This window comes from Megalobrama amblycephala, linkage group LG24, assembly GCF_018812025.1.
Source record: "Megalobrama amblycephala isolate DHTTF-2021 linkage group LG24, ASM1881202v1, whole genome shotgun sequence".
NCBI classification, from domain to species: domain Eukaryota; kingdom Metazoa; phylum Chordata; class Actinopteri; order Cypriniformes; family Xenocyprididae; genus Megalobrama; species Megalobrama amblycephala.
This window is the reverse complement of record NC_063067.1, coordinates 19976813-20003600: the sequence shown is the minus strand read 5'-3', so window position 1 is coordinate 20003600 and position 26788 is coordinate 19976813. Positions and strand designations below refer to the sequence as shown.

The 26788-nt window shown below is 37.3% G+C and overlaps 2 protein-coding genes across 3 annotated transcripts in view; one reads left to right on the top strand and one right to left on the bottom strand.

The window, feature by feature from the left end:
• Positions 1 to 13883, top strand: part of rbms2b (RNA binding motif, single stranded interacting protein 2b) — a 38014-nt gene extending 24131 nt beyond the window's left edge. The window contains exons 5-15 of one of the 2 annotated variants that reach the window (XM_048177402.1): positions 982 to 1073; positions 8746 to 8903; positions 8992 to 9071; positions 9152 to 9261; positions 9363 to 9409; positions 9530 to 9623; positions 10756 to 10806; positions 10884 to 10994; positions 12284 to 12364; positions 12459 to 12546; positions 12777 to 13883. In XM_048177402.1, coding sequence (XP_048033359.1) covers positions 982 to 1073; positions 8746 to 8903; positions 8992 to 9071; positions 9152 to 9261; positions 9363 to 9409; positions 9530 to 9623; positions 10756 to 10806; positions 10884 to 10994; positions 12284 to 12364; positions 12459 to 12539 — 905 coding nt within the window. In that variant the 3' untranslated portion in view covers positions 12540 to 12546; positions 12777 to 13883. The remainder of the gene's footprint in view (positions 1 to 981; positions 1074 to 8745; positions 8904 to 8991; positions 9072 to 9151; positions 9262 to 9362; positions 9410 to 9529; positions 9624 to 10755; positions 10807 to 10883; positions 10995 to 12283; positions 12365 to 12458; positions 12547 to 12776) is intronic. The other variant, XM_048177403.1, reaches the window with a different exon arrangement.
• A 3125-nt stretch (positions 13884 to 17008) lies between these two features.
• senp1 (SUMO specific peptidase 1) lies at positions 17009 to 26760 on the bottom strand. The gene is given in 19 exon segments (XM_048177391.1): positions 17009 to 18383; positions 18483 to 18578; positions 18697 to 18781; positions 18933 to 19012; positions 19220 to 19423; positions 19590 to 19721; positions 22428 to 22571; positions 22647 to 22731; positions 22828 to 22866; positions 22940 to 23003; positions 23086 to 23369; positions 24040 to 24095; positions 24097 to 24159; positions 24474 to 24618; positions 24817 to 25000; positions 25089 to 25185; positions 25332 to 25531; positions 25624 to 25685; positions 26163 to 26760. Coding segments are annotated over 19 exon segments (2220 nt in total). The 5' UTR covers positions 26300 to 26760; the 3' UTR covers positions 17009 to 18320.
• Between the last annotated feature and the right edge of the window lie 28 nt (positions 26761 to 26788).

Genomic DNA, 26788 nt, shown 5'->3' with positions numbered 1-26788 from the left:
CCAAGCTTTCGATTAAATTTCTTATTTGAAATCACCAATGAAATCTGACAACAACTGTATCATAAATTTTGTTTCTAAATGCTCAAATCATGACAAAAATTTTTATTTTTTAGGCTGGATCTCTTGTGCCTCATTTCTGACTGTTTCTATAGGAACCGGAGCTTCTAACGGCCGCTGCATTGACGCGATGACTTTACCAGTCGTCAATTGGCTCTTATTTAGAAGGCGGGACTTATTCCGTTCATTCCCATTCAAAACAATATGAGTGACGCATCTTATTTTATAGTCTTATAGTTAACCCAAAAATGAAACTAATTCTGACATTTTGTCACAAAAAGAGAAACTTAGCATTATGTTGCTTACTGTGAAAGACATCAAACTCCAAAAAGAAAAAAAAACCCATAAAAGTGGTCCATATGAATTATTCCCTATATTCAAAGTCTTCTGAAGCCGTATGATAATTTTGTCTGAGAAACAGGCTGAAAATTAAGCTGATGTTCACAGAAAATCTTGCTTGATTCACTTCATTGTATGGAAAAGAGCAGCTTGGACATTCTTCTAAATATCGTTTTGTGTTCCACAGAAGAAAGAATGTTGTACAGGTTTTTAAGGTCATGAGAATGAATAATCAAATTTTCATTTTTGGGTGAACTGTTCCTTTTAACTCCTGAGTGCTGCTCTTTAAATATACTTCATCTATTTTATCTCTAGCAAATGTGTGCTGATGCAACAGCAATGAGATTGGTATTGCATAACCCTACATCTGTCAAGTGGACCAATGCTACATTTGTGTGTGTGTGTCTGAGAGAGAGAGAGTATAGTTAACTTGGTTTGATAGCTCTTTTCTCACAAAGAGATTACTCAGTGTGAGCTAAGGTGTAGAGGATTGATAAGGAACACTATTGGCTTAACAACTAAACTTCAAGCAGTGATCACTGATCCTCTGTGTGTGTGTGTGTGTGTGTGTGTGTGTGTGTTCAGGCTATGGCTTTGTGGATTTCGACAGCCCGGCCTCTGCACAGAAAGCAGTGACAGCGCTAAAGGCCAGTGGAGTTCAGGCTCAGATGGCAAAGGTAAGAGTCAGTGACACTAAACACCCTGTTCCTTATACTTGCTGTAAACCTTGTGAGGCACTTTGAAACAGCTTCAAACGAATTCCAAACCCAAGCATCAGTATTATTATTGCTCATACTCAAGTTTTGGATTTGAACAAACCGCTAAGCCAAAGTATTCAACTTTGGCGCATATTTCATCCTGCAACATTTGTGCTACGGACATGAATGATGTTTCAAATCATGTGGATTGATGAGGAAACGTGCTATTACATTTCCTAACGCACTTGAGATTTTTGGCTGGTAGATGATAAAATGGGTGAAACATTTCATTAATTTACACTGAAGGAGGAACTCGAGCAATATCTAGTGACTAGAATATCATATACATAGTGAACAACCATCCAGAACCTTAGCAACTGCAGTGCGCTAAAAACTACTAAGAACACCTTAGCAATATCCTGGCTGGCAACAGCTTAGCATCCTGACGCCATTCTATTCTATTCTATTCTATTCTATTCTGTTCTATTCTATTCTATTTTTTAGATCCTGTTACATCAGAGGGTTTTATTTACAACATTTTTTTGCAGCATTGAGCACTGTAACCAATCACAGACAAGTCTGTTGAGCACATGAATTCAATGACAAATCAGAAGCATTTAAATAAGTAACTGGCGTGAAAGAAATCTACTTAGTAATGCTCAAAAGGTCTGTTTTGTTCTGCACTGCCTCATACTCTGATTATAACCAATAAAATGCAGAAACGCTATATAATATAATATAATATAAACTGCTGTTCAAACGTTTGAGGTTAGTAAGAGCTTGTTTTTGAAAGAAGTCTCTTTTGCTCAGCAAGGCTGCATTTATTTGATCAAAAATACAGTAAAACATTATACAGTAAAAAATATAGTAAAACATTATATTGTGAAATATTATTACAATTTAATATAACTTATATTTGAATATATTTAATGTAATTTATTCCTGGGATGGCAAAGCTGAATTTTCAGCATCATTACTCCAATATTCAGTCACATGACCCTTCAGAAATCATTCTAATATGATGATTTGCTGCTCAAGTAACCTTTTCACATCAGTGTTGAAAACAGTTGTGCTGCTTAATTTTTTTTTTTTTTATGAAAACTGTGATTCTTTGATGAACAGAAAGTTCAAAAGAACAGCATTTATTTGAAATAGAAATCTTTTGTAATCTTTTATAAATGTTTTACTGTCACTTTTGATCAATTTAATGCACCCTTGCTAAATAAAAGTATTAATTTCTTTTAAAAAGAAATTAATGACCCCAAACTTTTGAATGGTAGACAGCTTTATCAATGATTTTTGTCATAATCATGAAGCCCTACAGACAGGCACACTCGTATTTGTGTGGTTTTAATATATGTTTCTTGGATAAGTTATCGGCTGTAACAAAATATTGTATATCTGATTCAAGGGGAAGCTAATTAATCTTCAAAGTAGATGGCAGCAATCACTTCAGTGTAGAACGGCTGATTATTTTACCACTCTTGGCTGTGGTCTGTGGGTGTTGAGCCATGAAAATGGAGCTGGTGTCCCCATTAGGCTCATGCAGGTCCACCATTGAGAGCAGTTCAAAGTAAGTGCCTGAGGAGTATTTGTCCCGTTCCTGCTCCTGCGTGGTGCTCCAGCTCTACAAAGAGTTTGTGTGTTCTCTCTTTCACCCATGGCTGAGTCACTGTCTGAGCAGCTTGGCTGGTAGTGCTGCACGCCCTCCGTAGAGGCCTGTGGCCCTGCAGGCCAACACTCACACAGCCCTGCTGTCACTCAGACCCTCCCACTGATTTCACATCCTTTTAATGAAGTTTATGTAGAACAGAGTGGAAAAAAAAAAAAAAAAAAATTCAGATTATATTTCACAGCAAAATGACAAAAAAAAAAACATTTTGCATAAAGTAAACAACTATTTTAATATTATTTATTATTATTTTTATTAAGATATTTGGGGAAAAAGTAATGACAATAATTATTTATGAACAAATAAACAAATAATTATGTCTGATCTTTTCGATGAAACTTTCATCCACTTCCCAAAAGTTCACTTTATAATTATTTTTATTACGATTTTGTTTGCAATTGTAATATTATTTAAATGCCAATTAATATGTATGTATTTTTTTTTATTTTAATATTATTGCAAAAAAAGCATTACTCTAATGCAAAAATAATAATTAAGCAAAATCCCAAATTTTACATCCACAATAACTGTTGTAATTTGATTTTATTTTTTTCTAAATGTAATTCTCATTAGATTGTCATTATTGTAACAGTAATTTTACTAGTATTTTTCAAGTAAATCATCAAATTAAAGGGAGCACAACAAATTACAAGCATGTTACTTTATATATTTATCTTTGCATTACAGTAAAAACATTGATTTTTATTTATTTATTTATCTATTTGCATTGCAATAATGATATATGAGGGAGGGTGTACTTAATTGTGCTAAAAATTATGTCTCAATACAAAAATGCAATAAAAAAAACAGGGTTGATTTCCTTGAAACCACCTTGTAACCAATCACGTCAACATGCCGGTGGGCTTTAGCATATCATTAACAGCAAACTAGCAGGCGATTCTCGAGAGATGCCAGGTTATCCCAGTACATTTTTCTGTTGACATGAAAAATCGTGTAGATTTAGCAATACGGCGGGTGCATGATGTATATTACGATGTCATGATGAATTACATGCCTTTCTTCACTGACGTTCTGAGTTGTTCAAAGCATTTGTAAGGATACTGGTTGTTAGAAGGCAGCTGTCTGACTCTGACATGGTGAACAGGGTTTGTGTAACATTAGCAACACATTATTAGCTGTTTGATAACATAGTCAAGCAAAAGACTAATCATATTAATTACCGTTATGTGTCCGATGTTGTAAAGAGCGATAACATTGTGCAGCGTTTACCTCAGTAAGTTGACCGAATGGATCTCTGAGCTGCATGAGCGACTGGAGGCAGGGGTAATTTGCATATTCATTGATCCATGTATATTAAAATAGGCAAGGGTGTAGACTTACATTCAAGCTATTTTAAGGCATGAAGATTTTTTTTTTTTTTTTTTTCACAGGAAACAAATTGTTTAAATGTCATTTTGGTGATCAAGGGTGAGTTTTAAGGGATACAATTACTTTAAGCATTTTTTTCTTCTTGTAATTTTTTCCCTTTAAATTTTGAGGGTAAAATGTGACCTGAACATATTCTAGAAAGATTTTGTGAGGTTCACCCATTTAATCTGTAGATCATTGTGAAAGGGCAGCCTCTTCACACAAGAACATCACCAAGCACCCATCTTAATTACAGCCATTTTAGAGTCTTTTAGTGACCTGACCTATTTAAGAGTCTGTTAAGGCAATTGCCGTGGATTTTCCTCCTCCCATTCACTCTGTGGAAAAAGGCACCGTCTCGTGGTGTGATTAGATCAGTTCAAAAATCACCTTCATCGCAGGTCACCGCAATTAGATATTCATTATTCATGGTGCTGAGATGATCCGGTAATACATTTACAGCTCACATTTTAATCTTATCTGCACACCAAAGCAATGAATATGTAAATCAGCAGCGGGGTGAATTGGAGGTTTGCAGTTTTACAGCTATCTTTACTGTCTTTCTGGTTTGTTTAGACAAGTAACACACAGCTCATGCTTCAATGATAATGAACAAAATTAATTTGATACGCATAATATGATTAAGTAGTTGTTTAGATCCTAAAGTAAAACCTCCTGCTCACACCTCATGCAGGAACTGGGTAATCTGTAGAAGACATGCAAGCACAAGTTTTGTGTATCTGTTAATTTGAGGTTAGAAAGATGTCACTTTATACTGTATGCATATTTGCTGTCATGCCTGCAGCTTCAAATTAAGCTAATTAGGTGTTTATATGGTAATGAGCTGACTCAGTACTGGCCTTGAAAACTGTCATTTTGACACTTTTTCCTAAAAAACATATTAACTCCTGCATATAATTATGCAAAGGTAAAAGACAAATATGTGAAATGCACAATTTGCTTTTTCTATTTTATTTATATTTTCTACGAATTTGTTCTATTTTTGGAAAAGAACACCCAAGGCTGAAAGTGATGTGTTTAAACTTTCAACAAAATAAGCGCCATATTTCATAGTTGAACTCATGTGCATAATTCGGCAGGAGCTGAAGCAGTCTTATCTCTCCAATCACACACACGCATACACACCATCATTTATCACCTGTAAACTTCTGAACTCCTTCACAGTCTTTCCTACCTTCATTCTTTGTTTTCCAATATATTTTAAAGGTGGTATGTGTCATTATTGGAATATTCATGTCATGCAACTTAATTTTTGTATGAAGTGCTTGTAGTATGTTGTTGAATCACAACAAATAATAACAATAATTTTGACTCTATAAAATTAACCTGGTTACTTATCTATGTGAACATACTGGGAAGAGACATGGAAAGGATGTGATATAACTATCCTAAAAAAAAGGCCCAGTGTTTGATGGTGCTCTGCTTTGATAGCACTGATAGACAGGCTGATGAGGTCCTAACCTCATTTACCTATAATCCTAACCTTACTGAGCCTGTAAGGCTGATCAGTCTTTCAGCAGGGCACTTTGTGTATCCACCTACAGGAATTATGTCAGTAACACATAACCAGAAGCTTCTCCATCTAGAAGAATTGATTGAGGACTGAGACGATCAAGCTCCAAAATAAAAAAAAAAGCACCATAAGGGGCCGTTCACGCAAAGCACTTTTTTGCATTCCTCAGCACTGCTTTTCCATTTTCCATTGTAAACATGAGCTAGGCGGAGAGGGGCACGCACATAACACTGCATTCTAAAATATGACGCTCAAGTTGGTTATTCAACTAGTTCTTAAAGGTGCCCTAGAATTAAAAATTGAATTTATCTTGGCATAGTTAAATAACAAGAGTTCAGTACATGGAAATGACATACAGTGAGTCTCAAACACCATTGTTTCTTCCTTCTTATATAAATCTCATTTGTTTAAAAGACCTCAGAAGAACAGGCGAATCTCAACATAACACCGACTGTTACGTAACAGTCAGGGTGTACGCCCCCAATATTTGCATATGCCAGCCCATGTTCAAGGCATTAGACAAGGGCAGCCAGTATTAACGTCTGGATCTGTGCACAGCTGAATCATCAGACTAGATAAGCAAGCAAGGACAACAGCGAAAAATGGCAGATGGAGCGATAATAACTGACATGATCCATGATAACATGATATTTTTAGTGATATTTGTAAATTGTCTTTCTAAATGTTTCGTTAGCATGTTGCTAATGTACTGTTAAATGTGGTTAAAGTTACCATCGTTTATTAGTGTATTCACAGAGACAAGAGCATTCGTCATTTTTTAACACTTGCAGTCTGTATAATTCATAAACACAACTTCATTCTTTATAAATCTCTCCAACAGTGTGTAATGTTAGCTTTAGCCATGGAGCATAGCCTCAAACTCATTCAGAATCAATGTAAACATCCAAATAAATACCATACTTGCGCGATTAGACATGCTGCATGACGAACACTTTGTAAAGATCCATTTTGAGGGTTATATTAGCTGTGTGAACTTTGTTTATGGTGTTTAAGGCAAGCGCGAGCTCCGGGGGAGGGGAGCACGAGATTTAAAGGGGCCACGCAACCTGAATCGGCACATATTTAATGATGCCCCAAAATAGGCAATTAAAAAAATGAATAAAAAAATCGATGAGGTATTTTGAGCTGAAACTTCACAGACACATTCAGGGGACACCTTAGACTTATATTACATCTTTTAAAAAGACGTTCTACGGCACCTTTAAAAATGCATTTCTTTTTTTCTCCCCATTTCACTGCCCTGTGTGAATGACTCCTACAAGTAGTCCATATGACCAGTGCGCTATATTCCAAATGCTATATTGATCACTGTATTTATAGTAAATCATATAATACCGTTGTATGAAAAAATACGCTGAAATTTAAAGGGTTAGTTCACCCAAAAATGAAAATTCTTTCATCATTTACTCACCCTCGTATCGTTCCACACCTGTAAGACTTTTGTTCATCTTTGGAACATGATATTTTTAATGAAATCTGAGAGCTTTCTGTCCCTTCGTAGACAGCTACAACTGCCTCTTTGACGCTTCAAAAAGTTCATAAAGAGATCGTAAAACTAATCCATATGAATCGAGCGGTTTAATCCAAATTTTCTGAAGATACACAATGCTTTAAATGATAAATAGGTTAAATTTAAGCTTTTATTCACATATAAACATTGATCAGCGAACTGTACTTGCTTGACGCGTGAGAACAAACCTCATTGTTTCTTACAGAAGCTCAAACGTCCTGCGTAACTCAAGAATGAACCTCATTGGTTCTTGCACATCAAGCAAGCATGCTTGAGCTTCCGTTTACCACAACTGATGTGTGATTTGATGAATGTTTATATGTGAATAAAAGCCTACATTCCATCTGTTCATCATCATATAGACCCTTTAAAAGTTTGTAAACATTGCAACGTTTCCTGGTGGGCGGGGCTTAGCTGGAGGCAAAAAGAGACGCTGGACTCAATGTTTACAAGCGTAAGCTAGCATGTTTTAGGAGGGATTTATTAAACATAGATGCAGAAGAAGGTTCAGAACTGTCTGAATATGTACAGTCACTGACTCTGCGGGACCGTGACAGCTATTTTTGTAAATTAATTTAAGTTTTGGATATTTCCTAGACAACATATGAATTACTTTCGGGTGGTTCGGGGAATTTAAGGCTTATTGTCTAATGTAACCTAACGCTGGGCTAACTATGATTATGGCTAGCAATGTAGATTATTTTAAGAGACCATTCAAAGGATGGCACACACATCTATCGCTGTATGTTTGTTTAACATTTAAGCTAGCTAGTGCGCTGAAAGTTGGCGACTTTTCACCTATAAAACAGAAACTTGCTGATTTGTACTAGATAAAACCAACACACCATTACATATGCATTGATTATTTTACCTGATATGAAGTGTGCACTGCAAACACGAGTATTATTTATGATCGTCTCCATCCAGTCTGTACGCCGTATTGCATTCAACCACAATTATCTTTTTGATTTTCTGTGAAGGAATGTCTGCCGGGATCTGGTAAAACTTTAGTTTTGAACCAAAAGTCCTGTTCCTTCTATTCTGGCAGCCAAAAACACAACAAGACGACATTTTAAAGTCAAAACCTCAAACTTTTAGCGCGCCTGCTATGAGTTCTTATTTATGTTTTGCCTCCAGCTAGAGCGGTGATGTCACAGTGACGTAGGTAATTAAGGGGTCTATAAAGCGATCGTCTCTTCAGAAAATTTGGACTAAACCGCTCAATTCACATGGATTAGTTTTAATATCTCTTTATGAACTTTTTGAAGCGTAAAAGTGGTAGTTGTGTAAGGCTGTCAGTGGAGGGACCGAAATTTCTCAGATTTCATTAAAGAATTTTGATTTGTGTTCCAAAGATGAATGAAAGTCTTATGAGTTTGGAACAACATGATAGTAAATGATGACAGAAATTTCATTTTTCATTTTTATCTCACAGAAATACTGACAGAATTTCCTTTTTTGGACAAACTTATTCTTTAAAGTTGAGAAAATTCCTTTAACCTAGTCATGCCGACATTTGTTTCTCTCTTCTTCATTACCTCTGCAGCAACAGGAACAGGACCCCACCAATCTGTACATTTCCAATCTGCCTCTGTCAATGGATGAGCAGGAGTTGGAGAGCATGCTCAAGCCCTTCAGCCAGGTCATCTCCACACGCATCTTACGAGACGCAAACGGCACCAGCCGAGGAGTGGGTTTCGCCAGGTACACCTGACCAGCTCTCACGTGTATAACTTGACATTATCATCATTAATATTCCATTAATAATGCATTTGCAATTACTCTCTGTTAGGATGGAATCGACTGAAAAATGTGAGGCCATCATTCAACATTTTAATGGCAAATACATCAAGACTCCTCCTGGAGTAGCAGGTACTGCGTTACAGTACTTTTTCATATTAAGAATTATATGGTAATGACAGATAAGTAATGACTAATATGTTTTCACTAAGTGCCTACAGAACCCTTGCTGTGTAAATTTGCGGACGGAGGACAGAAGAAACGTCAGAATCAAGGGAAATATCACCAAAATGGGCGGCAGTGGGCAAGAGAGGGCGAGACTGTGAGAGAGATGATTTTCTCTGATTTTTCATGTTGATTTAAATCATTCTCTAGTTCAAGTCTTAATTCGACTGTCTCTCTCTTGTTCTCACACACATTTAGGGTGGGATGACGCTAACATATGACCCCACTCCTGCTTTACAAAATGGGTGGGTTCTGAAATTATTACTCAAGAAATGCTGTACTTGTGCTTTCATTATGACAGAGCATGGTACAACTCTTGCTTTAAAAAAAGAGGGGAAAAAATGTGTGTTTGTCGCCCCCTGCAGGTTTTATTCCCCTTCCTACAGCATCGCTCCTAACAGAATTATTGCTCAGACTTCTATCTCTCCCTACATGCACTCACCTGTATCCACCTACCAGGTACGATTACTTTTTGCAGGAGTTATATTACTGCTTTGCATAATATGTATATTTGTAATATTGTTTAAAGGAATAGTTCACCCAAAAATGAAACCTCTGTCAGCATTTACTCATGGCTTTCCAAATCCGTATTTTTTTTTTTTCTTTCATCAAGCACAAAAATAGACATTTCTGAAGAACAGTTACAAACTAAAATAGCTGTAAAGTTAAAAAAATAAATAAAAATAAAAAATAGTGCATAGAATCTGTGCTCTATTCTTTTAAGTCTTTTGACGTTATGAAAATATATATATATATATATGTAAGACATTTAAAGGATTATTTCACTTCAGAATTAAAGTTTCCTGATAATTTACTCACCACCATGTTATCCAAGATGTTCATGTCTGTCTTTCTTCAGTCAAAAAGAAATTAAGGTTTCTGAGGAAAACATTCCAGGATTTTTCTCCATATAGTGGACTTCAACAGGGTTGAGTGGGTTGAAGGTCCAAATTGCAGTTTCATTGCAGCTTCAAAGGGCTCTACACGATCCCAGCCGAGGAATAAGGGTCTTATCTAGCGAAACGATCATTCATTTTCTTAATTTTTTCTATATATATATATATATATATATATATATATATATATATATATATATATATATATATATACAGTATACACCCACACACACACACGTCTACATCACGGGTGACCTTTTTAACATGATTACGTAATGCGTGGCGCATCACAGAGCTAGTGCAAGATAAACATTTGTGGTTAAAAAGTATATAAATTAATTTTTTTTTAGAAAATGACATTGTTTCTGTAGATGAGACCCTTATTCCTCGTCTGGGATCGTGTAGAGCCTTTTTTGAGTTTGAACGTTGAACCCAGTTGAAGTCCACTATATGGAGAAAAATCCTGGAACGTTTTCCTCAAAAACCTTTTCTTTTCGACTGAAGAGAGAAAGACTTAAACATCTTGGATGACATGGGCGTGAGTAAATTATCAGTAAATTTTAAATCTTAAATCTAAAAAGTTGTTATTTACTGAAAATCTTGCCATCCACCCTGGCTTATTAGGTATAAATCATTATAGATCTGAATTATATATAATAAGGACCCAAATCTAAAATGTCTCACTTTAATTTCAGGTACACAATCCCTCCTGGATACATCACCAGTCTTACCTCATGCAGCCTACAGTAAGTTGCAGTTAAACCGCTGTTCCATTTCCTGAAGCACCTTTCTTTATGTGTCTAACTTTCTCACCTGTTCACAGGGTACCGTCCTTACGCCCACAGTGGACCACACCATGACCATCCAGCCCACTGCCATATTAGGGCCTCTCACACAGCAGCTCAGCCATCTAACCCTGGGCAGCACAGGCACGGTACGTCCCACACAGATGCCCACAGAGATACTGCAGTTGTCATGAAATGGAAAATATTAGCCCATTTTAATATGACTGGCAGTATATATATATATAAAAAACCTTTTTTATTTTTATTTGTAACATGTCTTTTCAATTTAGTTTAGGTTTTAAAGGGTTAGTTCACCCAAAAATGAAAATAATGTCATTTATTACTCACCCTCATGCCGGTCCACACCCGTAAGACCTTCATTAATCTTCAGAACGCAAATTAAGATATTTTTGTTTAAATACGATGGTTCCGTGAGGCCTGCATTGCCAGCAATGACATTTCCTCTCTCAAGATAAAGGTACTAAAACATATCTAAATCAGTTCATGTGAGTACAGTGGTTCAATATTAATATTATAAAGCGACGAGAATATCTTTGGTGCCCCCAAAAGAAACAAAATAACGACTTATATAGTGATGGCCGATTTCAAAACACTGCTTCAGGAAGCTTCGCAGCATAATGAATCGGTGTGTCGAATCAGCGGTTCGGTGCGCCAAAGTCACGTGATTTCAGCAGTTTGGAGGTTTTACATGCGATTCGATACGCCGATTCATTATGCTCCAAAGCTTCCATTAATAGATCTTGAGAGAGGAAATGTCACTGCTGGCTATGCAGGCCTCACTGAGCCATCGGATTTCAACAAAAATATCTTAATTTGCTTCCCGAAGATTAACGAAGGTCTTACGGGTGTGGAACGGCATGAGGGTGAGAAATAAATTACATTATTTTCATTTTTGGGTGAACTAACCCTTTAATTCTGAATTTTCGTTTGGTTTTAGTTTTCAAGTTTTCAAGTTTCACATGAACTTTGGTAGCCCAAAAATACTAAAAACTAAAATAAAAACAAAATAAAGGAATAGTTCAACCAAAAATAAAAATTCTGTCATCATTTACTCACTCTCAAGTTGTTCGAAACCTGTATGAATTTTGAATGTCAGAACCAAACAGTTGATGGACCCCATTGACTTCCATAGTATTTTTTTTCCATACTATGGAAATCAATTGGGCCCATCAACCATTTGGTTACCCATATTCTTCAAAATATCTTCTTTGTTAAGCAGAAGAAAGAAATTCATATACCCATTGTATTAAAATTATGTTACAATCGAGTCTTTTAACTCCTGCCATGACCATGTAAATCTAGCAAAGGAATTACGCATAACCATATGATCCGGTTTTTCATCTAACTAAAATATTCCTCTAATGTGTGCTGTCTGTGGTTATCACACATTTGTCAACTTGTGTCCATCTGTCCTCAGTATATGCCTGCAAACACAGCTATGCAAGGGACCTACATACCACAATATGCCCAAGTGCCTCCTTCAAGCGTTACAGCCGAGGTACGAAACCCTTGCATGCTGAATTATTCCAAGTGTTTGAAAGCTTGAATCACTGCGATGGATTGTCAGTAATGTTGACCTTATGCCACTGCAGGAAAATAGCGTCCAACAGCAGCAGGTTGCCATAGAGACACCCACAGACCACACAACATACTCCTACCAGCATGGCAAGTGAAGAGGAGGTGGGCTACTTCCTGTTGCTTTGGAAATGTTGTGGTCTGTAATGGAAAGAGAGTGAAAACAATGCTTATCCACAAGAACATTTGTTAATAATATTGGCATAGCCACTGTATCTGAACAAATTATAAAATCAATTCTTATGAACTACATGGATGAGTAACTCATATTTTGTTTTATAAGCTTCTATTCTGATTGTATGATCGATCTTTCTCTCCTTTTATTACATTCATAGGAGTAATGGAGGACTTTGGATACAGAACCACCTCTCTTGACATGAAAAGTAATGGACATTGTGAAAAGGAACTGAGAAGTGTGTCTCTTTCCAATTAAGAAAGCAGACATTTTTTGCATTTTTTTTTTTCTTTTTCTTGGAGAAGACCAACCGATAATGAAGCTAAACCTATTTTAGTAAGTGAAAGACTTGGGTGGATAATGCTATGACTACAAGATGTCATAAAAGTTCACAAAAAGCAAAGTAAGCTTTTTTAACACAAAGACTCACATACATGCACACACATACACACACACACACACACACACACACACACACACACACACACACACACACACACACTCCAACACACTTTGAGAAATATTTTTCTGCAACTTTATTTTCTAAAACATTCTGTAAAGCCAGAATGAAACAACTACGATGTTACAGCACCATGTGTCATTTTAATTTGTTTTTATGTTTTGTAAAATTCTTCAAAGATTTTGTTGACTGCTTTTGAACTGTCTGCTGCAAAAGGGGGAATTTTGTACATAAAAAAACAAAACAGTTTTTGCAAAGATCTTGCTGCATTTTTCTTGAATATCGATTTAAGGAAATCTAAAGGAACCTGCTGAAACCAGCAGCCAAGTTGTTTTGATAGATTTACAGAAAAATGTACTGTATGGAAGAGCGTTATAAATGCACTCACTGTTTCAAACAAGTTTGTATCAAGTGAGAATAGACTGAATTCTGAAACCAAGACCTCATATCCCCTCACAAAAAGTCCTTTTTTCCTTCCAAAATGCTGCTTTATCTTGTAAGTTAGGTTATGCTCTGTTTAAATGTTGAGATTTATTTTTGTATTTGAAGAAAATTTTTTTAAAGAAAATTTCAAAGAGAAGCTATTTGGATGATAAACTTTTTTATGGCTTTGTTTTCATGTCAATGGTTCTGTCTTGCCTCTTCGTACATACTGTATGGTTTATGTCTTTTCTTTTACGCATTGTAAGGAGTGCTCCACCAACGCTGTAATGTAGGCCTGTAAATTAATTTTTCTTGCCTTGGTGAGTGAGGAGTGTGTTCTTTGGGCTGCGTCCCCTGAGATATAAAAATGGCAATATAATGAAACCAAGAGAGTTTTTCCCTTATTAGTGGATCACGCCCCCAGTTTGTTTCCTTCAGAGGAACAAGATTCTGAAACGGAATAGTAATTGTGTTGTGCTCTGTGCATACATGTAAATCCAAGATGCTGAAATGTACATTTAAATTTGCTGACCATGGCAATAGTTTAGTTATGTATGAAATCAAATGTAATACTATAAATCTGAATATATTAGCATAAAAGAAAGGCATATCCATTTTTAATGAATGGGTGTGACCATTTGAATGTCTTGAATGTGCAGATAGATGTTACAATAGGGAAGAAATTATTCATTTCATGCCGACTTTTCAAGAAATATGCAACATAATTGACAAAAACAAATGTATCCAGCGAGACTTCTTGTAACATTTATCTTTTTGCCAATCCTATAGACCTTATTTTCCAGAGAAACAAGCGCGCCGCCATCTTTAGAATATTGTCTTTGAACTTCCGGTTTTGCGGTAGCCCTGTATATTTCTATGGAAATAAGAATAAGAATTAACTGGTGAAGTGGATTTACCTGTTGTAGAGTCAATGAAAGTTATCATGAGCATTGTTATGTTTAAAGCAGATGTCTTAACAAATGTCAGTACACCGGGAAGATTTTAAAATTAGCAGCTCATTCATAAACCGTCACCGTCGACCGTTACGACTGCGGTCACAAAAGACTGAGCGGCAGCATTGGTTTTCAGCGTGAATGTCGCGAAAACACACAAAAACACATCCAAAACGGGAAAGAGCTTTGTGATTGACTGTACAAATAGCTTTGACACAAACCCTGAGGTATATATTTAAAGACCGCCGAAAGCTACAGAAAAAAGAAGCAAATGGATCACTGTAATTCACAGAAACAACTTGACTCCAGCAGAGAAACATGGATTTGCAGTAATCATTTTGTGTCAAATTGTTGGATTTTGAGGTAAAATCATACCGTATATATTGTATTGTTATATATTATGTTGACAACTCATCAATTAAATATTTTCCATCTTATATTCTGCATAATTGGGTGTTTTTAAATAAACAACACTGACAAAAACTATAGTAAAACTATATATGTTTTAAGGCTGGACAATATGACGATATAACATTGATATAAGTGATTACGCGGATTTAAACCTACCTATATTGTAGTTATAAAATATTCACAGGCAGATTTGCTTTATGTGTCTCCCCGCCGTCGAAATCAGGCACATATAAATGTCAGGAAACACGTTTCCTGGCTGCATGCAATATCCATGGATAAGGTTTATTTGTGTAAGGAACACATTCAATTCCAACCTTTAGTGTAATTCGTAAGTTTTACTCGCGTTTTCGCAGTTTCCTCTATTAAATCCAGTGACGCAGCAACTTCTTTTGCCACTCAGTCCAGCTGAGGGAGCGCGCTTTCGGCGGGGAAGTGACGTCGATGCATACCCTGATTCTAACGGCAGCTGAAGTGATGCGAAGACTTTACCAGTCGGCGATTGGCTCTTATTTAGAAGGCGGGACTTATTCCGCCATATTGCGCGTTACACTTTCTCCCATTCAAAACAATAAAGACCTTATGTAGCCCCGCCCCTTTTCAGCGCTGCGCTCGTTGTCTTTTGACTTCCGGCTTGTATTTACACAGCGATCCTATGTATTTATGAATGAACGGCTCATTTTAAAATCTTCCCGTTCTACTGACATTTGTTAAGACACCCGCTTTAAACATTACAATGCTCATGATAACTTTTGTTACCTACAACACGTAAATCCACTTCACCAGCTAATTATTCTTCAACAGCGATGCCATAGAAATATAAAGGGCTACCGCAAAAACGGAAGTTCAAAGACAATATTCTAAAGATGGCGGCGCGCATGTTTCTCTGGAAAATAAGAGTTGCGTCCCAAATGATGCACTATACACTATGCACTTATACACTATGTACTTGTGCACCATGCACTCATCCATGTAGTGCGTGAATTGTATAAGGTTATTTTGTCATTTAACAACGGAGTCCGATCCTCCCTTCCCCTCCACTACGTAATTAAAGCTGCGACAGTCGAGTGCACGAAGTGTCCAACATTCCACACTTCGTTTTTTCCGTTAATTTAGTGCATCATCCGGGTATTTAAAGTGCACTTTTTCTTTTTGGAATTTTCTGTGTCGTCATAGAATAGTGCACAAGTACGCGAATTGGGACGCACCTAAGGTCTTATAGTCTTTGAATAAAGTCGTTATTTTTGTTTTGTTTTGCGCATAAAAATTATTCTTGTGACTCAGTTCATAACATTAAGGTTGAACCACTGTAGTCACGTTGACTATTTTAACATTGTCTTTAATGCTTTTCTGGACCTCAAAAGGTTTAATATCGTTGCTGCCTATGCGTGGTTCAGAAACCCTTGAATTTCATCAAAAATATCTTAATTTGTGCGAACATGAACAAAGGTCTTACAGGTTTGGGATGCCATGAGGGTGAGTAATTAATGACAGAAATTTCATTTTTGGGTGAACGAACCCTACTGCGATCCGCATTTAGTAGAGCAAGCTTACTAAACTGCATTGATAATCAGAACCCTGCTGTTTAATTAATATTTTTGTAATATACCAAGTTACAAGGTTATGGATACAGTGTTTCCTACTCGCTTTTCAGCACCGTCGACATAAGTTGCGTCCCAAATGACGCACTATACACTATGCACTTATACACTATGTACTTGTGCACTATGCACTCATCCATGTAGTGCGTGAATTGTATAAGGTTATTTTGTCATTTAACAACGGAGTCCGATCCTCCCTTCCCCTCCGCTACATAATTAAAGCTGCGACAGTTGAGTGCACGAAGTGTCCAACATTCCACACTTCGTTTTTTCCGTTAATTTAGTGCACCATCCGGGTATTTAAAGTGCACTTTTTCTTTTTGGAATTTTCAGTGTGAACACACTACTCGCACTATTTATACTTAAAAACGTCATAGAATAGTGCACAAGTACGCGAATTGGGACGCACCTATAGACTCAGCAGCCGAGGAATATTCAGCGTCATGACCAAACTTGATCATTCTAGTCCGATTCACGAACCCAAATGTCCGCTTTAGCCAATCAAAATGAAGCACACACACACAAAAAAAAATCAGGACAATTGTACTGTTACCCAAACCTGTCTTAATATCTTTAATATTTTTGCTTTTTTTGGTAGTCAAGTCAAATTTCATGTCTAAAGCACATAAAACATGAGTTTCTTAGATGACTCACAAAATCAATTTATTTGAAATCTGATACACACATAACCTCAGGTATTTATTTCTGGTAAGATCTGTTCCACATACAAAAAAACAGATAATAAAAGGTACAAAATGAGTATTAAATATGTCTTCAATTTTACCGTATAGTCACTGTATATACAATATTTGTCAATATCCTGCAGAAATTTTTTTTAGAAACAGTTGCAAAAAATAGTTCTCTTTTACACAAAAGAATAAACAGAAAAAAGATGGTGCTGCTGGGTTTTGAAGATTATGCAAAAAGTGCAGTCTGTCTATGAGATGCCAAAAAATGTCAGAAGACTCCTCAAATAATCAAAATACTGATAAAAATAAACATATGCCTGTGACGGCAGAACTCCATCCCAAAACATACTGAAGTCAAAAGCATTGCAGCATGAGCTTTTCATCACCCCTAGGAAAAAGGAAGAACCACAAATCTCACTTAAATCTGAAAAAAAAAAAATGGTGTCTTTCCAAAAATGCAGACATCCTAAAGACCTCTAATTAAGTCTTAATTTTTTTTTTTTTTTTAAAAAGCAATTAACTTAGTTAAATGCCTCAACAGTTTCTGTATAAAACATACAGGTATCAAATTTCACAAAGTAAACTGCTGTTTTTCATTACAAAACCACTGAGTGAGTCTGTGATTGTCATTTCCAGCTGTTTTACTAGTACTAGAGCAAAAAGATATCAGCATAAAACTCTGTAATATTATTACTGTAACATTTATGACTTCAGATGATTTGAGATCAAGTACACTCTCTGCCAAATAACAAATCATTCGAATTCATCTTAAGACAGACCATGTATTGACAGTAACAGCAGATGAATGGTGGCACAAGAAAAAAATTTAAAATATGAAAACAACATCCTTCCATAGTCAGTCAAATAACATTAGCTGGCTAAGCAAAAGCATGTCAAGTTATAGGGAACTATAAAGGCAATCCATTGCCCTGACTCTTAAAGGCTGAGACTGTGTCCTTTAGGTGCATGAGGATTTCCCTTGTTTCATTTAGACAGCATAGAAATGATCAGTGATTGAGGGCATCCCATATTTGTCTCGGGGGTTCCTGAAGTGCACAGGAGCCCTCATATCCATACGACACATCAAAATATGTTCTGTACACAAACACACACACGCACACACACACACACACACACACACACACACACACACACACACAAAGTGTCCAATCACAACAGTTTCTGGTGCAGGATCTCCCATACCATTCGTTTTCTGAAATAGGGCATGTGTTTCTGTTTTTAAAAAAAAGAAAAAGAATGAAATGTCATTTAAATGCCCATACACAAGTGTGACCAATAACATATTTAGAACTCTATGCAAATGATGTTCACCTGTGTGAATGTGATTGGTCGGTCTTTGGTGATGTATTCAGCATATTTGCATGTGAACATTCCGCAGTCACTTCCATTCATTTGCTGAGGGATCTCCTGAGCATTCAGGGAAATTAAAAAAAAAAAAAAATGATCCAGGAGTTTTTTTTTTTTTTTTTTTTGATCAATTTAAAACACCACAAGCCCAAAACAATGTTTATATTGAGAAACTCACATTGGGTCTTTTACTTTTTAGAGTCCATTCTGAGGTATCCAAGTTCTGCCCCTTCTTGTCTTCACTTTCTTGTTTCAGATATTTTCTGAAATACAGAGGCACAGTTAAGACACTTTTGACAATGTCTAGACATGCATAATTTATAGTTTATTTCTTAAAGGGTTATCATGGGATTTATTTAGAAAAGGCACTTCTTGCAGGCCTGTTTCATCATCTAATCCTCAGGCAGCACTTACAATAAAATCCTGCAGGCCTCGTCATTGTTTCCTCCCATGGAATCAAAGTAAGTGATGCTCTTCTTACGAAAATCCACCACCTATCAAAAACCAAAAAAGGAAGAAATGAGAGGGGAAAAAAAGTCAATCCTGACTTCACAAAAAAAATAAAAAATAAAAAACTCATTGACATGCATTTCAATACTATTCTGAATTACTTGTCAAAGGAAAGAAAGCATCAGTCCAAATGCAATGCATCTTCCATGTACATGTCCTCAGTGTGACCTTGGTGCTGGTTAGCTACTTACAGACAAGCACCAGTGCACCCCCAGGTGGACAGGCACCAGAATGATGTCTACAGAAAAGATGTCCACTTTCTTAGTCCAGCGACGGACAGCAGAGTAACCGGAGCTCCGCAGTTTGGGAAAGAAGAAGGTGTTGAAGGTGTAAGCGGAGGGCAGGTTTGGCTGTTTACTGCGCTCCACAAGCATGTTCATGTAGAAATTAATAACCTGAAATGGAGAAAATATATTAGTCAGGCACTCAAATCTTGAGATTTTTTTCATAGGTTGTGATAATTATGGCAAAAGATTCTCTTTTCGGAATCCGATTTAAAATACTACTGGAATTTACAGACAGGCTTGTACAGAAACCTGAATGATGTAGTAAATCTCTGACCTCATCATTGAGCCAGTTGAGGTGGTTGAGCGTCTGCAGGTCCTTCCTGGTGATGGTGAGGCGGAAGCCCTCGCTGAGAACCTCATCTTGACTGCCGCCTCTCAGAGCTCTGCTCACCTCCTTCTCCATGTCCTGTGAAGATCACAAACAGGAAACACACCACTCAAGTACATTCCTGTAATGCACCAAACCAAGGGTTCCCAAACTAGGGTTTGTGAGATGATGAAAAGCTAACGATTAATTAAAAATAAAAATGTGAACGTAAACAATCAAAAATTAAACATTTTATTTATTTACTTGCATGTGACCATTAACTGATATCAGAGAACCGTAAACATGTGAATGTGATGTTAAATTATTGAAATATTAACTTAAATTTAGTATGGTACCCCCTGAGATTAGTCTGATAAAAATTGACATCACATTACAGTCTTCAACTTTATGATGATTATTCATCAGTTAATAAACTGTGGAGATCAAAAATCTAAGATTGAGAATTTTAGAATTATGAAAAATAAAATATTATTATTGTATAATAACTATAAACATCACAATAATAAGTTTATTTTTATAGCTATGGATAGTCTGTTTAAAAAAAGTTATAAGGTAAAATGAAGTAATATTTAAATTCTTTGAAATATTTCAATGTCACTAACCAAATTGCATGCAAATGTGTGATGTTGACAATATGAACATTGTGCACAAGATCAAGTCAGTGTTCTAATGACAAAACAAGATTATCTTTGGAACATTCTAAATCATGCTGGATAACATGGATCATCAGCTTTTGCAGAAAGACAAATGCAACAAGTAATCTCAACTGAAGGGAAGTTCACTCAAAAGTTGAAAATGCTGTCATGTCATTCCAAACCTGTAGGGCTTGTGTAGAACAGATATTTTGAAAAACAGACAGTCTTCAAAACATCTACTTTTGTGTTCTGCAGTAGATAAGATTTTCATATAGGCAGTTTAGTTTAAACCAGATCATGGTTTCTATGAAAAATTGGTAATGTGAAAGCCGTCATGCAGACCTGGGAGTGCACAGGGTTACCAAACCTGAGACTACCTGTAGTAGGTGGTGTGAGTTCGGTTGCACTGGCACTGTGGTGCGATTCATGTGAATGTGAAAGAAACTTGTTCAGGAAGTAAAATATATGCATACGTTTTAGCAGAAGACGACATGATTAGATCAACAAAACGCATGTAGTGGATGACAATGGTGATGATTTACCTGGGATACGAGCGAGAGTGAGCATGCAGTGTAATCATGCAATCAGAGTGGCAAATGAATGGCTCGGAGTTAGCTTTCTCCTTAAAAGAACCAGTTTGCAAGCAGCAGAAAGCCGCCTTCATGTGACGCACAAAGTAAACGCGAGTATCGTTCACCCTGCTGTATAACTGCACAAAATTACAAAAAAAAATTAGCTCTTTTCACACTTGAAATAGTTAACCCTGGGTCATTCTAAACCTCTGGTAAACAGAATCCTGGGTTATTTTTATTCACGTTGACAGTTAATCCTGGGTATTCATAAGCTACCGTTTCACACTGCACATCCCTAAACCCCGGGTTAAAGTCTTTATTTGCATATGTGCGGTGTCAGTGTCACTGACTGAACAAACGCAGCACGTGACCTGTTTATATAAAGGCTCTAGCATAGCATAACTTTTCTACTATAAAAAGGTAAGAATGATGGTCTCTTCTTCACTCCAATGGTCACGTTTTCCATCAGCATTTGACATTTTTCCTATCATACGCAGAAACGACTGTTTATACATCACGTGCTGTTTCCATGACTGCTCAAAGCACGTAAATATAAGGCACGCGATTGGTTGTCGTTTGCTAAGCATCTAGTTGTAACATTCTAACACAACATCATTTCACACTGTACAAGTTTGGCACCGCAATGTGGTTTCATAAAAATTACAAGTGTGAAAGGCTTCTTTACCCGGGGTTAAAGGTCCCGTTCTTCGTGATCCCATGTTTCAAACTTTAGTTAGTGTGTAATGTTGTTGTTAGAGTATAAATAAAATCTGTACAATTTTAAAGCTCAAAGTTCAATGCCAAGCGAGATATTTTATTTAACAGAAGTCGCCTACATCGAACGGCCAGTTTGGACTACATCCCTCTACTTCCTTCTTTAATGACGTCACTAAAACAGTTTTTTGACTAACCTCCGCCCACAGGAATACACAAGAGTTGCGTTTGTAGAGTGTGTTTGTCGCCATGTCGTCGAAACGCTGTTATTTTCATCCCGCAGTCCAATCACCGGGTCTGATTCCGGCTCAAATTGATAGGGTAAAATTAAAGACATGTTTACAATAACACTGAGCGCGTGCATCTCCACGTTATGGTAAGAGGCGTGACCTTTTCGGGCAAGGTTCGCTAAGCTGCTGTCGAATCACAACACAGGAACCGCTGGCACAATCAGAACTCGTTACATATTTCTCAAGGAGGGACTTCATAGAACAAGGAAGTCATCAGCCCGTTTTTATGACAGTGGAAACAGCGGTATACAGATAAGTAAATTATGTGAAAAATACTGTTTTTTTACACGCGAAACATGAACACATGTTATATTGCACACTATAAACACAATCAAAGCTTCAAAAAACCACGAAAAACGGGACCTTTAAAAGCAGTTCACAAATAGAATCAAATAGTGCGACACCAAACCAACGCTGTATGGGGCACTTGGAACAATGCACTCAATTTCGGACCGTAGCAAACGTGCCCAATGTGAAAAGTCATAAAGGTTTGGATTGACATGAGGGTGAGTAAATTATGACAATTTTTATTTTATGATAACAATTTTCAACTATCACTTTAGGGGCACTTACCTCTGTTAACTCTGGGAATTCTTGCTCCTCTTTAATAGGCTGAGGCTCTTTGATAACAGCTGCAACAGGAACCTCCTTCTCTAGAGGGACTCGAACCTTCAGCTCAACACTCACTGGGGTGGCTCGACCCTCTCCAGACAGACGCTGATGATACAAAAGAGATCATGAGAGGGTTGGTCTTATAAAATGCAGGTGATGAAAGCGGGGAAACTGACTCACCTGGCGCAGGAGCTGAGAGGCCAGAGCCTCCTGCTCTTCAATCAACCTCCGTCGCTCCCGAGCTCGAGAGTCATAGAGGCTAGTCCTGAAAATACACAGCAAAGATGTCCGATATCAGAAGCTATTCACTTCCACAAACTAAACCACTGAGACTTGTACATATTAGATAACAAGTACTCACAGTTCTTTGATCCACAGTTCAGCCTGGAAGCACGGCACACTAGGAAGAGTAACATGGGGTTACGTAAAGAAAAAAAACTGAGATCAAAGGTAATCTCAAAATGTTATCTTACCTCGAGCTCTCAGGCTTCTTGCCCTGTTGCTCCTTTACAAAAATGACTGAATCTCCATCGTAAGCTAAAGAAAGTGAAATAACATTAAGCCGACCTTTAAGCCCGAGTTACATTACAAGCATGAAAAAGAATGAAATGGGACTCACCTGATGACTGTGTGTCCTGAGAGGAGGTATCCTGAAGGGCAGCTGGTGATGGAGCTGAGGGAACAGCTGGTCTTTTAGTACTGGGCTCAAGGTCATGGGCCCACGGCTGAGGCTCTGGAATGCTAGAGGCTGCACCAGGACTGGGTAGGGCACTGGAAGCCTGACTGGACCCAGGCTGGGGGCTGGGAGGCAGACTGGATAACCCGTAGGACGAAACACCAGCACCGGAGCCTGCTGGAGAGGCACATTGAAGAAAACTTCGACTGGACGACAGGAAACTGGAGCTGAAACGAGACCAAATGTTTCACCATAAGTGAGAGAACCCATCTGAAACTATCTTGAAGGAATAGTTTGCACCCCAAAAAAAGGAAATTCTCCCCCTTAATGCCCATAAGATCATTGAAAATATCTGTCCCTCCATTGAAAGTCCAATTCACCAAAACTTTGACACTTCAAAACATAATTCATAGGAATCAAGCGATTTATACAGTAAAACAGAAGAGCAAACATGCTTGCTTGATGAGCGACAACCAATGAGGCAAGCACGGTTAAGCTTCCGTGTTTACCGCATTTGATGAGCTTTATGTATGTGCACTGATCAATGTTTATATGTGAATAAAAGCCTAAATTAAATCGGTTTATCATATAAAGCAACTCTTCAGAAGACTCTTAAAGATTAAACAGCTTGATTCATATTGGTTACTTTTACGATGTCTTCATTAACAATTTGATTGCGTGGACTTTCAATGGATGGACAAAAAGAATGAGAGAATATTAACAACCATCATTTGTGCTCTGAAGATGTGCAAAAGTCTTACAGGTTTGGAACGGCATGAGGGTTTGTAACTGATGGCAGAATTTAAATTTTTGGATGAACTTTCCCTTTACGCAGAACAGGTTTAGACACAGACATAAAGAAAACATTTTGTACAGTAATGAGACACAGATACTTACAAATCTCGATGCGAGCGAATGCTGGAGTGAGAACTTCCATCGTGAAGGAAGGTCGACTTGGCCACCGGACACCATGGCGAGGAGCTGCCTATAAACCTCCTTTTCCTCCTGACGCACAGACTACAAAAATAAAATAGTGATTTTACAGATAAAAATTGTGATTTAAAAGGTGATTTTTATATATAGATCTCAAGTGCTGCCTGTGTGTAAATGGAAAAAGTTCCGCATTTCACTCTGAAACGTGCAAGATAAACGTACTTTTATCTTATTAAACCACAGCCTATGCAATTTGATAATCACATCAAGCCATATTGCAACTTCTGTTTTATTCTGATCAATCATGTAGCCCTAAGACTAATGAAGTAATTCTACCAATATTTTATGCTCATGAAATATTTAGTTCATTAAACAAACCAGTACAATGAGTTTCTGACCTCTTGAGCTGTACAACGGGCTCTGGTCCGGAGACGGCTTGAGCTGCCATGTGAAGGACTCTGGACCACTCGGATGGGAAATGTCTTCTCATACAGGCTGGTATAATTGGCTTTTCCTGAACTGGTCTCCACAGATGACAGCAAACTACAACAAAAACAAACTTTCTTTCAGCTTCATAACCTTGCACTTTCAAACTGGAGCAATATTTATCACAACAAAACATTAAACAACAAACAGTATGATGTAATTATAATTATTTCTAATGAAAATGGGATTTAATATTTCAGGTGACTATTTTTAATTCAAACATTTCTTATAGTTTTTTTTTTAAGCTAAGATGACCTGTGTGGTCGGTGGTACAGGGACCTGCCCAAGCGGGGAGAGGGGGATGGTTTCGGCGAGGAGGCAGCAGGTAAATTAACCGAGTGTCCGTTAGCTTTATGCGTCTCATGGGGTGAATGGTCCATACAAACTTGTCTCCTGCTAATTTTTGATATGGTCACAGACTGCTCCATCCTTAAGGAGTCTATCAAAACAAAAAAAGATTGAATTTATCAGTATATGTAATATGCAGAAAAAAAAATGCAGAAAAAGAGAAAAAAAATTATTCTTACCAGATTGCGTGACTGTCTTCCACTCAACTGAACTAGATGGAGCCACAAATGTATTGGATGATGGAGCCTCAAGTATATCATGTGACCGATCCCCAAACTTTAAGAAAAAAAACAGAAGTAAACATTATTAAAATATATAGTATAGACAAAATGCATTAGAGAGCACATCCGCTGTTGGTCTTCTGTTATACCTGATCTCAAGGCTATCACAAACAATAATGATCTTGATGAGCGAACAAGTACCTTGTTTTCCGCCCACAAAGATGCTGATGCAGCAGAATTGTCTGGGGGTTCTGATGGTATTCCCGTTTGAGGTGGACCCGGTGATGCCGGCAGCATATTCCTAGAGTTAGGTGTGACACTGTTCTTCACCCAAAACGCAACACTCGAACCATGGGTCTTCACTCCTTCGGCTGCATTTTTCACCGTATCCATAAAGTCTCCTAAAAACAAGCAAAAAAAAGTTATTGGGATTGACTTAGAAGGCATAACTCAATTTTGTATCATGTACTCAGAAGTGTGTTACTTTTGTTACCCATTCTGAATTTCTTCACCACCCTCTCCTCCTCCTGATCAACCGCATCTCCATCATCCAAACTATATAGAAATAGTATCAGAATGTATTTTATTAAAATAAATATGTAATACATATTAAAAAATATCAAATTATTATTAATATTTATAAAAAAAATTTAAATATAGACGTTAACAATGAGCTAAAACAAAAATATACAATATCATAAACGTAATGTTATCATTATTGAAGCAGCAAACGTACACATTTTCGGTAGAACACTATGTATACATATATTCAAACTAAGTTATTACAGATAAGGAAAAAGAAAAAAACAACTAAAAAATAAATCGTTTTTCAGGTGCTCCTGAAGCGCACGCGTTTCTGACGTCATTAGAACAGTTGGCGCTTTAATGACCGAACCAAAACATTCTAACTTATGGCTCAGAAACAAACATTTAAAAACCTAAACTTTTAGTGTAAGACCAAACGATAAGTAAACTTACAATTCGTCTTGCACACGTAAATGAATATCTTACAATTCTTTGCACATCACTTGCCTGTCTATTGGTCTTTTTCTCCGTAATGTCCCGTCTTGATCCACTCTCACTGAACCGGCATGAACAGTACCAGCTGGAGCTCCGTTTCGCAGACTGGCGATGCCGGTTCCGATCCATTCGTAGAACTTATTAAACATGACGAAAGCCTGAAAGCCTTTATTTTAGCGGGATAAGTCCTCAGGGCTGTCAGCGCAGACCCAAACGCGGGCTCCCTCTGCCCTTCATCCGCATGCCACTGCTAACCAGCTTTGTTAGATTAAAAGTAGCTGAATCCTTCACTTGAACACGAATAAACCAGTCTAGATAAACCCACACCGCTGATCGTTAGCTCAACCAGCTAACCAACTGCTAACGCGCGAGAAGCCAGCCCAGTAATAATTATATCTGTGGTTAAGCGAGGTCTAACGAGTTACCCGTGTGTTAGTATCTGTTGTGGATATTTTTTCCTAACTGACTCGAATTTCTCAGAAACCGTAGGAGATACTGTGAATGAGATATCGAGTACACAAAGTTGCATTAACGCCTCCCGCTTCTTCCTTATTTAAAAGCAGAACATGGCCGAAGCCCACATGTTAAAACCCCGTTTTCCCATTGGATGAGCAGAGCGGAAGCGCGTCATCAGTGCG